This window comes from Anopheles coustani, chromosome 3 (genome assembly GCF_943734705.1).
Source record: "Anopheles coustani chromosome 3, idAnoCousDA_361_x.2, whole genome shotgun sequence".
Taxonomy (NCBI): domain Eukaryota; kingdom Metazoa; phylum Arthropoda; class Insecta; order Diptera; family Culicidae; genus Anopheles; species Anopheles coustani.
In genome coordinates, this window is record NC_071288.1 from 28,628,740 (window position 1) to 28,646,566 (window position 17,827).

The 17,827-nt window shown below is 44.7% G+C and overlaps 2 protein-coding genes across 2 annotated transcripts in view; one reads left to right on the plus strand and one right to left on the minus strand.

The window, feature by feature from the left end:
- The window catches only part of LOC131258941 (vacuolar protein sorting-associated protein 37B), a 492,072-nt gene that overhangs the window by 14,381 nt on the left and 459,864 nt on the right, over positions 1–17,827 (minus strand). The gene's annotated exons all lie outside the window — the stretch shown is intronic.
- Positions 6,134–17,827, plus strand: part of LOC131258921 (fasciclin-2) — a 50,725-nt gene continuing 39,031 nt past the window's right edge. The window contains exon 1 of the mRNA XM_058260321.1: positions 6,134–6,203. Coding sequence (XP_058116304.1) covers positions 6,134–6,203 — 70 coding nt within the window. The remainder of the gene's footprint in view (positions 6,204–17,827) is intronic.

The following is a 17,827-nucleotide window of genomic DNA, read 5'->3' on the forward strand; positions in this document are numbered from 1 at the left end:
TTTATGATGCGTTGGTACGCACACACAAATAATTGGTAGGCAGTGCAGATTTTCCCTTTTTGCGCTGTACTTGTGTATGATGAAGTGTTTGCCTTCTACAGAGGATTTCCCAGTATTTTCATGTATTTTAAATTGAAGCACCTGAACCAATCTGTTCCTGATGCAATGTTTGATGATTCATGGAATGTTTGATTTTTTTTCAGTTTAAAAATATGTGTATGTTTGTTTAAAATTTCTTCTGTAGGTAGTATATTATTGTCAAGAAAGTAAGAATTTAAACTGTGAGGGTTTTCCCATGGCAATGTTTTTGATGGCTAGTACGATAAACTTTTCAAACAAAAAACTAACTCCCCTTGTTAAATCGTTGTCTAAAGTATTTGGAAAATCATTACACTCTTCCCTTACCGCTGGGAAACTGTCAGTAAAAACAAATGAATCTATTATTAACAGTGATCGATTGGCTCCAAGATGACTCCAAGGAAAATGTTCTCATACCGCTACCTTTGCTAGTGAAATCTGATTCCCTGGTACAAGGGAGTGATGTTGTTGTAGAAAACCGTTCAACAACTCCCAGTAAACGGCATTCCGATTTTAGTTTCGCTTTGTGATGCCAAAACCAACGAATGGGTTCCATTATCGATACAAATAGCTGCGGCTTAGTGCAAGATGTGTATATCCCGGTGCCATTCAAGCCCGACCCCATATCTCATCCCCGCCCGTCCGTGACATTCTTGATGGGGCCAGCTTTAAGAGTGTCGCCCGAAGGGGCAGACAGATGAATTGATGGTAGAAAAGCAACAACGGGAAGAAAAGAAAATCTGTGTCGAAGGACGAAGGATGCTTTGTTTCTTATTGTTTCTCCATTTAAGCTCCATCAGGCAAGCCGGGGTAGTATTCTTCCGCTGTAGGAGAACCCCTTCCATTGCTCTCCCGCTCTCGGAATCATGGCTTTCTTCCGACAACGTCTGTAGGCTATCAACATAATTTTTCCTCTAATCAATCTCAATCACACTCGCGTCTTCGTCCCTTCCGCCGACCGACCCCCAACCGGGGCTGAATTTGATACAGACATTCTGGCTGCACTTTACCGTTACGATGATTAATTTCCCTGCCTAACGGGAGTATCGAGAAGTCCCTTTTTCTTTTTGGACGGCCGGAAAAGTGTCCGATGGCGCCGGTTGATGTTATTGTTTCAGCTTGTCATCTTCAAAGACCCCTGCCTGGTGAAAGTCATTTCACCGGAGGTTTGACGTGTGCCGAATTGTTGTTAGCATTTCCTTCAGCAGCGACGACAACACTTTCCGCGCACCCAGATGAATGCAACGCTGATGGATTGGCGGGCGGAGTTGGATGCGGAGTGCGTTGGCAAATATCATAAGCTGACACTCGCACGTCATGGATGTACCGCCCTTTTTGCGCGGGTGTCCTTTCGAATCAGACGGCTCATCTGACATGTGACACACTCGGTCCTCGCCGTGGAGTTTTCCCGCTCCCCTCCGTCGGCCCAAACGGCTGCAGGGAAATCGATTCTCGGTGCTTCGCTTTTAACCTAAAGCAAACATGGCCACATGTGCGCACTTGATTCAACAACGATCGGTTGGGAGTCGGTGTAGCAATAATTTCTCCTTGCCCTTTAAGATGCACAAGCATTGAAACGATTAAGTACGCACCGTTCTGCACTTGCCTCGAAGAAGGGGCGATTTTCAAGGGACAAAGTGTGGGAAATTAATTTCCACCCCAACGTTAGAGTACTGATGTTGGCTTGTTGAGCTGATGGCATATTATTAACGCCATGTTTACTTTAGGCCCGTCTTCGGTTACAGTTTTTCTCCAAAGGGTGATTTTTGTGAAAGGTTTGAAAGAATGGAAATGTTTTTGTAGCTTTACGAAACACATCAAGCTGGAAGCGTAGAAAGAGTGCGCATGGTCCTGAATCAAAATAAAGTTGCTATAAACAACGAAGTGCAACACAATCTTTTAAGTCATTGAATATTAAAAAAAAAAATTGTACATGATATGGAACAGTCCAGCTAAGCAGTATAAATGTATTTCCATAGTCGTAATTTCGAATTATTATTCTCCTTTGTCCTCTTTTTAGTTTCCAGCTTTCTTCTTGCTCGTTAGTAACTGTTTCAAATGTGTTAAACAAAAAACAAGTTATTAATGTCAGTTGATCTGATAACTAGCTCTTCTAAAGAATTATGTTCATAATATTTTTTAAATATTCTAGGATTCCTACAAAAAAGGAAAGCACATTATTTGTAAAGTAGCTCCTTTATATGTTTGAAATTCAATTTGATGCAACAAGCTCACACTGTTCAACTTTGTTTACAAAATCATTATTCATTGCATGTTTCGTTGTTATCATTTGCCTCATTCATATGCGGCGCTAAAACATGTGTTCTCTTTTGAGAAAAAAACATGTTTAGAACAATTTGTCTTACACATTTGATGACACGAAAGAAGCGTGTAGTGCCACCATGCGCTCGGATATGCTAATTAGCAGCAAGGGGTCTTGCACCTTTGCAGCCCCTATCTATGCCAAGTTCGTTGCCCTAAACCGTTTCCTAGAAATGGTGTTAGCAAGAGAAATAGAATGGTGCAGAACACCCTGAACCGATTTTCGAGAGAGATGTTTCAAGAGGACCTCCGTCCTCAGTCCCATTATTACTGTAGATATGACCCGGTTTTCCCCTAGCCGAGCACTGAAGGGATGCGTGCAGTGAAAATGCATAAAACGAGCTACGAAAGGCAACGGTAACCGTTTCCATTGGCCGGATAAATGATAAATGTGACTTTTAGCACGAAAGCGTTTAATAAAAGGAGGGCTGCAACGGTGTACGGACCCGGGAAGAAAGGGTCCTTGCGGTGGACGCCCGAGTGGCTCTTACTTTTCCTAATGAAGCGCAAAACGAGAGCACAAAATGCTTGGAAAAACGGCAGGGGTGAACGCGAGGGAAGTCCCGGCGGGACAGAAAACATCCCAACATACCACTTTAGCACCACATCCCAATCGGGCTGCTCCCATTGATAAGATCGATGTTTTGGGAAACATATTTATGTTCGGTGCATTCTGTTGCTTTGCGGGACTCTTTTCCCATTTTTTTTCGTTTCCTCCTCCCCTTCTTTCTTACCCAGTTGCGATTCCAATGCCCTCGTTTTGGTCAGTTTTGGATGCAGGATGTTTATTGGTGTTTGCGCGTATGCTTCTATTAAGCTCGACGCCGGGATCAGTACGCTATTGCCGCTCAATCTGGCTCGGGACACGAAAGCAACAACGCACAAAGAGGGACGATGTTGGTCCCTATACTCTAGGGTTTCACTAATAAATAGTATCCCGCCGAACGGTTGTTCGCTTTTCTCGGAGCGTGGAAAATAAATCATTAGCTTTTACCGTCGCAAATAAAGCAACTGCGCAAGGAGGGTACATCGATACCGTTTCGAGCGAAACAGTGGAGAATATGATATAGAAGAAACAAAAAAAAAAAACATATTGCATCATAAATTTACTAAACACAAACCATTTTTTTCTCTAAGCGAGGTAACGGTACGGTTGGAAAAAGAGATCGGTGTAAAGTTCGGGTTGAATGGTAATTTGTAACAATTTTTTAAACGCAACAAACCTGCCTTCAAGGCCTGTAATAGAGCTAACATCTCTATTGTAATTGTTATGCTTAATTTATTAACAAAATAAAATATTACTGAAATCTATCGTGCTCAAGATGAGTCATCGCCTGCAACGAGTTTCATTGTAGAGCAAGTTGAGATTTAATTAATAATGCACCAGTGAACGAACAAAGGTCTTCGAAGATCGTGACCACTAGACCAGTTGCATGCACGTTCGTTTGTTTTCCAGCTGGAGAAAGACTAAACAAACCATTCTTTACAAGTGATTTCTTGCGAAAATGTGCATCCCAACAAACTGGGCTGCATCAAGTTTCCGCCATCGACCCGCCCGCCTTCCGGGAGCGTTTTTCCACGGCACACTGAAAATGTTGCACCCCCAACAAGTGGTCTGCGCGACGTCGCAACGGCCGATTCAAATGTCGAGCACGTGTTCATCCGGTGAACCACGCGTTTCCGGCTGCAGCATCGTTTCGATGTTTTTCGTTACGCGCGAAGCGGCAAAACATCGCGCCGCGTTAGGAATGAATCGCGCGGCGGTCGCGCAAACAGTCGCATTCAAACCGCCGTCGGTGTTGGTTGTTCAAGTCGTACAGTAAGTTTGCGTCGGAACGTGCGGGTGGGAGTGGAGCATTCCGTTTGATTGAGGTGTTTGGTGTCGTGGTCACCGCTGGTGCCATTGTTTCTGTTTCGTGTGCAAGCGTACTAACGTTAATTGTGTTTCGGTTTCTCGCGTTCAGTAGTGCATTGTGTTGGTTCCATAAAACGATACAAACCGCACCCTCCACAAACCAGTTTCAACGTCTCGTGTACGTCGTTGTTGTTGCACAATCGACCACCACGGTCGTGAGCTCCACTGTGTGTTGCCCAGTTTAGTGTTAAACCCTGCAGGCAGTCTCCACCTCCGCGGCGCGAGCAACTAAATTGGATTAAACGACGTGCCACCAGTTGGACCGCCGAGAAGGGCACGCATTTGGTCGGTGTTCGTGGACCACCACAACATCCCGCAAGTCTAAAATCGTCTTGATCTTCACGGAAAAAGCAACAGCCTGTGTCCCGAGGAGTGCGTTCGTTCGTGGTTTCCGGGGATGCAACCCTAAAAGTCCTGCTATTAACCATTGCAGTCGCCATTGATCGAAACATATTCTTTTGTCTCGCGCGATCTCCGAAGGGTCGAACACAATCGATGATGGTTGAATCACCTGCGCTCAGGTGTGGTCGTGAGGGCGCGGGTTGCTCGAAACAACAACTCTGAAAAGTCAAACATGGTCGCCGACTTGACGCGCATCGCCGCGCGGGCGCTGCTAGTTGGTGTTCGTAAAACCGCGAGAAGGCGAAGCACCGTGTGTTGTGTCCACTTGTTCACGAGAGATAAAAAAAAAGAAAAACAGGGTAGCATAAAAAAAAACCTACGCCAAAGGTGGCTTTTGGGCTTCCTCTCAGGTGTATTGGTGAAGCGCGAATGGTGAATCAAAAGGGAACTGAAATGTTCGTGCATTCAAACACAAAATGTAACCGACTCGCCCGTAGCATAGACAGGCTTTTCTTAGCCGGCTTTCCATCCAAGTCAGCATCGCTTCCCCGGCATGTTGTTTTCGGTTTGACAAGGTGCGTCGCTTCGGATTCTGTAGACCGTGACGTCACACAGGTGCACCGGCATTGGAAAACACGCTGTTTAACGGAAGTTCGCAAAGCCGCAGAAACGAGCACGTGTTAAAAAATTACCAAGGATTTCCATTGGAGTAGTCTTGTCGAAATCTCATACTAAGAGTTGAAACTGTAAAGCAGCTTATTCGTGAGAAAGATGTAGTATTTTAATCTCAGCGAAATCCTTCAGATCCCCGTCAAAATCTATAGGGCAGTGTCGAAATTGAAGATCTGCGCAAATCGATCAGGAATGCTAACACGCTGAAATTACAAAAAACAACGTGTTAGAATTACGAGAATTACAAACAGAAACAGTTTATTTTTTACTAGCCATTACTTTGCGTAAATGTAATACCTTCTGATTATTGTTAAGATTACGAGGAACTAAGGCGAAATCAGTGAAAGAAAACAAGTCTTATCGTCTGAACTTTGAGTACTTTGATTCTCAGAGTATGTCATGACAACTTGCTATGTTGATATGGTACGGTAAACGGTTCAACAGCATAACAAAGATTTAGTAAACATCTCTGAACGAGAAATAAGTGTTGAAGAAATAGTGGCATTCTAGGAGAAATTTAAAATTGTAAACAACTTTCTTACCACTTCGTTTTTTCGCTTGTAAATAATTTTTATTGTGTTTTTTTGTTTTCATAGTGCTCAAGTTTGTAGTAATGATCCTTTAATGAAGTGTTTGTAGTGTCGAGTTGTCTATATGTCAGTAAAATAACTAAAGTGTGCATTTAACTTTAACCAAGTGGATAATCTTCCCGGCGTTCGATCGCTCGATCGATCAACGGAATTTGTGAACCTGACGAAGGGTAAAACCTACTCAAGAGTGCGCAAGGAACGAAACCCGAACATCATGGCTGCACAAATTGGCAAAGGCAGCCAAGCGGCTTTAGTGTTGCTGTTTGTATGGATTACCCTATTAGGTGAGAAGCAAAATAAACAAATACAAAAAACTAACAATTTCTTTACTCGATGTGTGTGCCAAGGAGACAAAGTTTCCTTTAGCGGGCATCATGTTTCCCTTTCTGTTGCGAGTCTCGTTAACCTTCCTTTGATCCTTTCGTGGTTCTGAAAGTTAATCGGTTTGCAAACATTATGAACGCAGGTCAGGTGATCATCGTGAAGATGGTCGAGACGATTGTTGTTCCCACTGCTCTCACGCCAGGGGTTGAAGGTAAACAAACACATTGAACGACGAGCATGTTGCGGTCTTGTTGCCGGCTCGCGGCTCAGCAAGTGCTAAGAAATTCGAACCATCTGTGGCAACCGTTGTGGCCATCGATTTGCGCAGATATCGGGTCTCGCTTTTCGACGCGGAATAATGGTTTGTTGGTCGGTAATTAACTGAACCATTTGTAATCTTACATTTCACTCAACACAGGGGGTGAACCGGGTGTACGGGGCGGGAAAGGGAGAGTTCGGAAAATGTTTTAAGCTTCCGTTCTCAGACACGTTAATGGCCTCTGTCTATTGCCTTGTATGCGTCTAGACCAGAGATGTCAAACATGTGGTCCGGTTGGTTTTTATACCCGTAAGACTACAGAAACACTGTCAATTTGAACAATTTCTATGTGATAGTTATACTCACCATTGATTAACTTCTCGCCGACGTATGGTGGTGGACAAGGGCAAGGGTTTTACGCAAATTTTTCCAGACAAGCGAATAAATCGTATTAACTAGAAGTGCATTCAATTAAATTAAAAATGGTCATATGTTTCTCAAAAATCGATAAAATACAATCGTTTCATTTGCAATCGTTTTCCCAATTCTTACCAAATCATATCAAGTTTATGTTTTGCAATTCAACACTATTGTGTTTTTTGGTAGAGAGTTAAGATATATAAAAATGCATAATTACTACGGCCAACTTATCGCAGAATATTTGTAATTTCATTTATAACGCTCTTGTAGTTCTCCAGCTATGGATCAATGATTAGTGTGACTTTCTTATATTAATTGTACACAACACTAAGTATTCACAGTCAGGCATACTGAATCACCATATTTTGCCTTGTTTTACTGAAAATTGGTGGTCTAATGATACTGCTTATCTCAAGATAATAACATACAACTAATGAAAAGTTGGATATGATTCATAGCAAAACCAAAAATTTAAAAGTGTAACACATGGTTCATTGTTTACTCATGACTGATAAGAACTTAATTTCATGCACCTAATCAATGCTACGTTTTGGCACGCAAATCAAAAGACCCGCGAGGTCAACTGAGTTTGACATCACTGCTGATCTGGACGACGGGATGTGTTTTGGGTTTCTGATGTGTAGGTTGAAAGGAATTTGGTTGGCTTCCCAAGACGACATCTTCACATTGACATAGCTCATTGTAATATAAGATGAAATTGGCAATGATTCCATAAGATTTTATAACACATCGATACTGTCTGCGTGTATTTTCGCAGCGAAAAACGAAAAATTAATTAAAATTAATTAAGTAATTAAAATTTATTTTGCCTTTTCCATCTGAATATGAAATTGACTACGTTTTCGTATGAACTTACAAAAAATATTTTCTTTTCTTTTGTTCTTGTTAAGTTCTTATTATTCATTATGCTCATAGGCTTCCTGTGATTCATATTCTCTCTTGCGTCCCTTGTTGAGAATCTTCAATCCGTTCCCTTAAACATCCCTCATTCGACAGAATATCGCAATGTCCTTCGAAACGTAGTCGAGGGTGGTCCCATCATAAACACAACACCGCCCGCCCGTGCCATTTTCCGGAGATCGGGCCGGGGCAAGAGGCCCATCGTGTCACTATTTTCATGGCCATCTTTCAGCTGACGTCGACTATTTTATGCTTTTTCTTTTGTAATATTTTCATGACAAAATGCATAAACGATGCTGCATGACAGCGGGGGTTTTTCCTTGTGATATCCGCAGCATTCCAGGCTTTCTCGAGTGTCTGTATGTGTGCGATTTTCCTTTTCTTTACCGTACTCTACCGACACTGGATTACGCGATTCCTTACTTGTGGCCGCCAGAAGTGCAACCGCAAACTGTCGAGAGGAAACTGGCGGGATATTTCTGAAGTAATCTCAAAAAGACGAGAGGGAAAAAATGGAAAATGCCGCGCGCGTAGAAAGAAAATGCGTCGTCGCATAGGAGGACGGCCTTTGGTGGTTGGTTTGTAATACGGGAAGGGAAAAAAAACCCAGCTTCTCATCCATTTGGCGGTGGCGATGACAGAAATAGAAAATTCCATCGGGTCAAACCAACAAGATGTCGTCTTCGCCGTCGTTGGTGAAGTAGATTCTTTTTTTTCCTCCTCCCTTCATCCCCATTAGCTCCTTTAGATACATGGAGAGAGCGAGGCACGCAACTTGACCGCATGCCAAAACATTAGCCGCTCAGCTATGGGAGGCGAGAGGAAGGTGCCGGGTCGGGTGCGGTCGTCCGTGAGTGGCATTGGAAAATAGAACGAAAGTGTTAAAAAAGTGTGTTCTAACACGAGCGGTGAATGTCAGCCTTTTAAAAAAAACCTTCTGGTGGGGAGGGAAATGTGTGAGGCATGAAGAGAGACGGAGAGGAATGAAAAACATGCGCGAGGAGAGAAAAAAAAAACGTCGGGAAAATCCAACCAGTTAAAGGACTCTGGGAAGCGTTTTTCCCAGCGTGTTTGCACGACGCCACGATGTTCCCGAATCCGGGATTGACGAATATATTGCAGGTTGCGCAAATAGCTCCATCCCTTCCCGTGTCAGCACCACCCCCTCCAACGTTCCCCTGACCAGTGAAGGTATTTTCCGAGCGAAAATGGTGTAACGGGGTGGCAAACGACGGAAACACAAGCACCTATTGATCCGCCCAACGCCGATCGATGGAAGAATGTCGAATGTCGAATGTCGAAGGGCTCGCGAGGGGATGTACCACCACCACCCGATCCGTGGGTGGACTATTTTTAGTGACCTCTGTCCGTTTCGAGGTTCAACGGTAGGAAGGACGACAGACGCTCGGATTGACTTGGCCACTTGCTGAAGCGAAAACTGCTGACCTGACATTTCACGAACTTTTTTGTCGATGTCATTTTGGAAGGAAAACCAAGCGCAGAGGTGGTGGGGCGTGGGTGGTGGTGTTGGCAGAAAACCCGATGAATTGCTGTCTGTTGTCCAGAGTGGAGCTTGTAGGTTGCCCGATGTGTGTTTCACGTCGCCTGAGTGGAGCCGTATACACATTAGAGAAAAACATTTTGCCCGTCATTTTCTCCATCACATATAGATAACGTATCTGTCGATATTTTCCAATGCCGAACGGAGGCTTTCGAGAACGTATTTCGTCCGTGTCAGGAGAGCTTTTAAATAAAGGATGTCGAAGTCGATCATTTCAACGTCATCCGTTCCATCGCGTGCAGAATTTGATTTAATATCGCACCAAGACCATGGAATTAACGGTTCTCTTTTTTCCTTTTGGGCGGTGAATTGCATCGGATTGCACCGTTCATTTTTTGCTGGTTTAAAAATAAATAAAAAACATCGATAATCCTTACCCCCGGTGTGGGTACCCATCCGGAAGTTCCGGTACTAAAGATCGATGACATCCGATCCAAGACCGGTTGGCTGGCGGGGCAATTTAGACAGACACCTGTGCAGGATATCCGCCTGAAAACAGAAGACCTAATGAAGCGTTGTCGATGACTTAATTTGGGTGTCCTGTCTGGTGTCTTTTCCTATGGTGGTTCCCTAAGGGCGAAGGTTCCCCCGAGACATCGGGAAGAGAGGTAGCGGGCTCTGTTGCTGTAAACAAAATCAAGGTTAGGTAGGTTTAGGTGAGGCTCGGTGCGGACGAGGGCGCACATAATGTGCCAGTACCGATATTCAGTTACCACAACAGCTGAAGGTCATATCCCGTTCGGTTCTGGGCCACAGGCACCACTACCAACCCTCCTCAGCCTAGGTTGTGATGTGGTGCTTTTTCATTAGCTTTTAATGCGAAGCCATGTTGCCGCACACAGGGGAAGGCAAACGTCGAGCGCCTATATAAGCCACAACGCGGTGTTCCGGTGTGGTCGGGGGGTTGATGTGCTGGCTTCCAACGGCAAAGGCCTTATGTCACCACCGGTAATGCTGCGGTGCCATCGGCAGCATATCGATTAGTTGTGGTCTCCTCTAGCGTTCGCTTCTTCTATTGGTTTGGGAAGGGTCTTCTTACGCCCCGCTATAAAAGAACATTTCGCGACGTTATGATGAACCATATTGTTATGCGTTTAGTTGTATGTGGGAGGAATGGAAATAATGTACGTTAATTGAATGTTATATCGTTGCTACTTCGAGCGTGTGCTATAAAAGAGTCGAACGAAACGAGCAAGAGTTTCACCAAACGGAGTTCTCTGCTTGAATCGATTTTTGTTCTCAACCAATTCGACCAGGATAAATTTTCCTAAGGGTAAGGGTTCCAGAAAAACCCAAAATCTGATACCCAGTAAATTCAAGGGCAAACATCGAACAATGTTTTTCATATCCACCGTCCAACTCTAACCCTTAATTCAGCATGTTCAGAAGATAAACGCTTCGTTAGCAGAATTTTCCTTCCGATCGGATTGCGCGCTTGCACATGCATCGTGAGATAATTTTCCAGTGCCTTTAAAAATACATCGCAACAGCAAATAGATTCCCCGCTCCTTCCCTGTGTGCCAAGAGCAGTTTTCGCAACGGGAAACAACTTGCTCTTCCCACCGCCCGAAAGGGATTCTATTTTTGCGCCCTTGACTTAACTCGCTAACACACCGAAAATAGCACGCGCGGTGCATTCGGGTACGTTGCAGCCGCAAAACAAGTCACCCGTGGCATGTTTCGCACACGACGTTCGAAATGGTTCCAAAACATAAATAAACCTCACCACTTTATGGACACACGGATAGGGTGGGGCGAGGGGGGAGAGGGCACCGTGAGGGTTGCTGCATTTTCCGGTTTCATTCAACTCGCGCGGAAATCGAAGCAGTAAAATCAAGATCAATAAAAAGAGAGGTCGATGCAAAGCTATTTTATGCACCTCCATTGTATTGACAGTTTGTTTAAAAAGTGGTTTACAAACATTCTTGCATTTGTAGAAGATCTTCGTAAGAATCTCTTAGACGAAAGAGATCACCGAAACTCAATGGATCACAGTGTTCCAGTTGTTACTAAGGACATCGTGGTATAGTGTTGTAAAATGATTTCCAGAATAGTCCAAAGTGCTCCTCGGTGCGAAGTCATGGGGTATGGATCCTGTTGGTCGCCATGGTATGGCCTCAATCAAGCGTGAAGGTCCACCCAACGCCTCAATTACTTGTTCAGTTAGTGAAATATACTAAATATTCTGTTTTACACAAATATTTCAAGCTGCTCATGAAAGGTAAACAAAATTCAAACCAACTGTCAAAAATATTCCCACACTTTTTGGCTCGCTGTTTACATGTTATGATTCGACCTCTTTTTTCACCGATCTTGAGCAAAACCATCGGTCCCTTTTCGTCCACCTTTTTTGCGTCCGGCGATGGACGCAACGTTTAAACGGTTCATTTGAACAGTTTTGTCTACGTAAAAACCACCTCCTGCCCCTGGAGGAAGTCAGATTCGCGCGGAGGACGAGAGAAGCAGATTGCCTTTCCGGCGTGTATCGATAATTTGGTGTTTTTGTGCGGAGTTTTCCACGCCACCGATGCAAGCCGAATGCGCAGTTTTGCGCGTCCGAAAATAAACGTCAAACTGTTTCTAATTAACGCTCCCCACCGTGCGTTCACACGTGCCAGCTTCATTTACCCGTTTTTCTTCGGCGTCGTTCCGTTCCGGAGCATCGGTTGGAATCGCCCATTTAATGCCTTTAATCGTGTAAAATTATTTTAATAAGAGTTTGATTTTCACTCCTCGTTCACACGGAGGGTAACCGGTAGCGAAGGAGGAATGTGCTGAAATCAGCATGGAACGGAATGAAAAGTACCTTGAACAGAAGCCAACGGCCCGTTCAGTCGAGTGGAAGTGTGGATCACGTCGAGGGTGAAATTTCCGTGACAGTTTCTCAGCACATTGGGCCTCTACCCAACCGAATCGGATGGAGAGTTGGGAATCGCGCCAGGTCGTTGTCACCATCATCGCCGTTGCTCGTCCCTTCTTCCCCGCCCCGTCATCTGACACGACAGATCAAACGTCTCATCCATCGCGGCCAAGCATGACAAGCACTGCAGCTTTTTTCATCCGCCCTCTTTCCCACAATCCCCGCCAAATCTTGTGCCGGAAGTGACCGTTTCTTGTTGGAGCCTTGTATAAAAGAGGGTGAAAGAAAAAGAAAAACGTCATGGTGATGGGGTGGTGGTGGTCTTTGGGACTGAAGATGGTATAAAATTTCCCCCCATTCCCCACCACAACGACACTTGCCTTCTTGGGAGTGTTTCCGTGCGGGCATTACTTTTCCTTCGACGGAATGAACTATTTTCTTCTGGCCCCCGCCGTCCAACCACCCGCATCGTCGGCCCCGAACGAACCGGAAGATGCTTTATTCTGCGGGAAACTGTTGAATCAAAAAAAAAAAAAACGGGCAAGAAACTAAAACTATGCCATCGATTCGGAGGTAAAACGAAACGTACGTACCCGGGGGGATACAGAAAAAAAAAATCGCAAGCTCTGAATTGTTGCGGGCACGAACGATCAAACGATTGGAATGACATTCTCACGGTGGGTGGAATAGAAAAAAAATCCTCCCTTCCACCACAAGATTGCGCCATTATATGCATGCCGGTGCTTGGTGGTGGAAAACGGAATTGCACCGGGCGGATGATTGCACGGGAATGTGCGGGCTGAGCTGGCAAGGGACAAGGTGTGCACCAAGTCAGTCAGTCAGTCAAGAGTCAGTCTGTCAAAAGAGTTGGATTAGTTTGCCAAGGAAGTGGGGAAAAGAATCAGAGAGGCCCACGAGAGTATAATGAAGTGCAAAACACCAGCGTCGCTACGTCGCATACAAACTGGCCTGCCGGATTCCATCGACGGTGTTCCGTGGGCTTTTGATTTTCCCCTCGCCTACCCCCCCACCCGGATGCTAGTGCATATGATTTCCCGCTACGGATTCGTACATACCATTCCCGCGAGAGCTTTGCGAAAAAGGGTTTTCACCCCTGCTCTTTCTAGTGGAAATAATTCACAATCACGTTTTTCTTTTTCCTGCGTCATCGACAGGCAACGAATGTACCGGGTGGGATAAGGGCGTAGGATGTGCGGGGTGGTTATGCCGTGACGACCGACTCCGGGAGCCGTAGCGAGAGTGGATGTTTTTTTTCCACGCAGGACCTTTTCCCTAGGATTTACCGCATTTTTCCGTTCGTCTTGTTCTTCTTTTCAAAATCCTTTGCCTTTTTACCGCAAAGAAAAGCCACCGGGACACGCAATCTTTTAAGGGGAAAGAGAACGGCCAAAGGGGGGGAAGGTGTGCGAAACAAGTTCACACACCGAGCGATATGCTTCGGCAAGCAAACACATTAACGTCGGTTGGTAATGCAAGAAATGTGCATGTGGCGTAGGGAGGTGGGAAGAGGGAGGGACCTTTGGTTTCAGGTGCTTTTCTGGAGCTTGTTCCTACTGTTGATCTTTGTGCTCCCGTTCGGGAATAGCGTGTGACCTGGTTTGGCATTTTTCAAGAGTGTATAAAAGGATTGCTATATGATATGCTGGCCTGTGGAGGGCAAAGTCTCGGTGCGGACGCATTCTTTTTGTTTTTCTTAAAACAACGTTGCGTAATATCAGGTGCATTTGTGCATTTTACATTGCATTCAGTTGGTATGTAGGCGTGGGAAGTCATAGACAGATTTGTTTTGCTTCTACAATGTTATGAAATGTTATACGGGTCGCACTACCATCGGGAAGTTAATTAGCGTCAATTCTTTATTTGTTGTGTTGTTTGTTGAATGCAGTTCGACAAAGTTTGTGTAACAATAAAAAACAACCTAATTGGATTCAACGTTCTTCGGTCTCTTGTGCCCATCTCGTTATAACATATGTTTAAGGGATGCACACATATTCTTGATGTATAAATTTTCCTTTCCAACCCTGTTCCTTAATTATATTGTTTGATCCATGTTTATGTTGCAAATATTCATTCGTTTCCCATAGAAAAGCATACGCGTTGTTGTGCTGAGTTAGCTTGTAATTTGTATCGTTCATAATTAATTTCTCGTGGAAAGAGAATCACTTACTCTTGCCAACATACAGATATCAGAGCATACAACAGCGTCTAACTTTATCCGTTCATTTTCTAAATGGACACAAACATTTCAAAATTTGATTTGAACACGATAGAGTTTAGTTAGAGTTTCTACTTCTACGTTTGTGCGCTTAAGTTTACTGACACAACTAATTATCTTTCAAATTATTGGGTAAGTTTAGTCGTTTTAATGTGTATCTTTGTTTGGATATGTTTGGAGATAAAAATCTTGTATTTCGGCGAAACAATTAAAAGAGTTGATTGAGGGGAAACATTCGAGGAGCTTATGTTTTGGATGTAACAAAATACCTGTATCGAACTGGAACGTGAGAACCAGAGTGACAATTAAAAGCCAAGAGCAACTGATGCAATAAAAAACACGACAAAACAAATTGTGTTCCCTGACAAAATCGGTTGGAAAGGAAGGTTCCAGGCTGGAGAGGGAAATAATAAAGCATGAAACTTTCGGTCGCAGCTCTACCCTACGGTTTCGGGTAATATGCCGTACCGCACGCATTAACAAGCTCACGCCGCCTCATCATAAAACATCGTTGGGAATGTGCGGATGGAAAAGTTTGACCCTCCCCGTTCCTGGCCCGACCACCGACTGTGTTGCTGCAGTTCTACTTTCATGCCGATGAAAATCCCGTGTTCAACGGGTTCGGGTCGCTATGGTAGTTCGAGACTATGGTTGCTCCACACCGCCACAGTTCGGCCAGTCCGGTCTCCACTAGACAAACACGAGATGGCAGTTCGTGGGTTGGTCGTTTTGATGGTGGAGCGGGGGTGGGGTGGTTGGTGGACAGAATGAGCTGAATTTCTCTTCGAGGCCCTGTGGTCTAATTTGTTAGCAGGTCAGGTGTAAAAGGTGTCCGATGTCGACCTGACCCACGCTACGGCCACGGTCGTCTAACCCCGTGGACAGAGTTGGAGCGAGAAAGAGCTTCATTTTGGGATTAAAATTCACCGGGGAAAATTCGTCGAACGGCCCCGGCGTAACGACGCGCTTGGTCTCGTCGTCCGGAATCGGTGGGAATGCAGCTCCGTTGTTGGCACAAAAGCTCTGGCGAGTGAGATGTTTCTAGGAAAGTTTGTTAAATATTTGCGTACCGAATTCTTCGCAATATCATCGCTATGGTTGTGCGGTAGCTCAGGAACAACGTTCCTTTTGTGTCGATACTGTTGGGAAGAGGTGTGGGGGGAGGGGGTGAGGGTTTTCTTGTGGGTCGTAGAGGAAAATCTATGCCGTTACACAGGGTCGAGCCACAAACTTTCGAGCGTTATTACAGTGATGATGCTGGGTATTGTGAACGTTAGGTAGAATGGAAAACCGAGCTCGGTAGAAGTAAAGTAGTATCTAAATTTCATTTTCTATTTTTCATACATGTGGAAATTTGTGGTTGCGTACATAATTCTAGTTTGCTTAGCGGCTGATACACGATCATATAATTTTAATTTTTGCTAAACATTAGACATACGACACAACCAATATTTCAAAGATTGTATACAGTTAGCTAATTATTCTTCCGCTAATTTTGTTTAAAATAAACAAGCGGAACTAATTTGCTTTCTGTTGCGTCATACTGAAATTGAATTTTGACGCAATAATTATGGCTCAAAACACGCACATTCTCACTAGCGTTGTCCGCGACTACGATGACAGGATCGTACACCGCGTACATCAACATCATTCGCGGAGTCCACCTTCGGGCGGCAAGCTGGCTTCGCTTCTATTACGCTGTGGTTTCAGCAATTTCCGGTCGAGAAAATGAAACCTTCTTGCACTGTGGAAACCCACCGCCAAAATTCACAACTAAGTCCCTAAGAGCCGGAGTATCGCAGTTATCCTGGAAACGGTTCTTTTGGCAGGCCATTTCCCAGTTTCGCCACCGCCAGAGGAAATGCGTGGTTTTTCGTTGATTTTTTACTATCCTCCAAAAGCCACGTGGCATCGAATATTAGGTCGCTCGATTCTGCCGCCTTTTCGCCTTTCTCCCGGCGCAACCACAATCCGTAGAGTGTTCCAGAGGTTCTACACTAATTAAAACACAAATAGACCTGCTGGGAAAATGAAGGCCTACCCAGAGCGGAACGCCACAGAATTGCCCTTGGTGGATGTTTATGTGTGTGTGTGTGTGTGTGTGCGCTACTCCTCGTGTGGTGGAAACTTCCTCCCCGTTTGATGAACATACGGCCCCCCGTATCCGCCAACCCCTTTCCTCGGTGGACGAACTACGGAAATCTGCGGCTACGCGAATGACGCCAAACCGGGAGTTAGGTTTCCGGTGTCGACCGACGGAGCGTTTTCCCTTTTGCAAATCGTGTGCGGCATAATTTTCTCCCGAAATCGTGTGCAGTGTGGATCTGTTATGATCTGTGGCTCAGTACCGTGCCATTGAAAGCGTTGTATTATATTTTAAATTTCAAATATTTTACTAACTTTTCCGATCGTTCTAACAGTCAGATGAATTATCCGAAAATTTTCAGTTGTATGTTTGTTCTTAATTATTTAATTGAATTAGTTTATCGACTAGGAACGAAACACAACCTCTATCGTTCGCAGAACCTCTATCGTGTTCCATCTTCCACGCGAAGTTACGTTTAATTGACTTGTTGTCCACACCTATCCGCAAACTGCCAGCAAAGCTTTTAATTACACACTCAAAGTAAATCGATCACGCCCCACCCGGATTCCACTTGCCATTGGTGGCGGCGTTCTTTCGTCGTGAGTTTGGCCTACATTTCCTTTACCGCGCTGGCTCAACCTATTTTTCCAAATCCTCCATCGGGCGCGTTTTCCCTCGTTTGGGAAAGTTTTCCCAAACTACCGCTTCGCCTACGCGAAATTGCGTTGGTGGATTTTATTTTTTGCCGTTTTCCATAACGGCCCGATTCGTGCTGTCTTTCATCTCCGCCGTTTCTCCTTCCGTCACCGTATCGATGCGCCCGTTTTTACTCTCAAGTGGCAAAATTAGTGCCACTTCACGTTTGCGTGCTGCTCTTTTTTCCCGCGGCCAGAATGGAGTTCCAGGGTAGGCAGGGTAGGCAACGGTTGTCGGAGGAAAACATCATGGCTCAATTAATTATGGCGCTCGTTGCCTTTTTTACCAACGCACAAAACTAACCAGCCCAATTGTGCCAACAACTTTGGTTGGGGTTTGGTTCAGAAACCGTCTGGAGTAGTACGTGGATTTACTTCTTCGCTTTTCCACTTTTCCAAAACCCCATCCTAGTTTGTGAAGTGTTCACTCAGAGCGTCTCACATTACGCTTGCTCTGGCCTCTTTAAAACCATTGATCAACTTCTAGCGTTCTTGATCTTATTAAGAGTAGTTTTTAATTCATCTTCTCTTTTTTGTTCTTGTTTA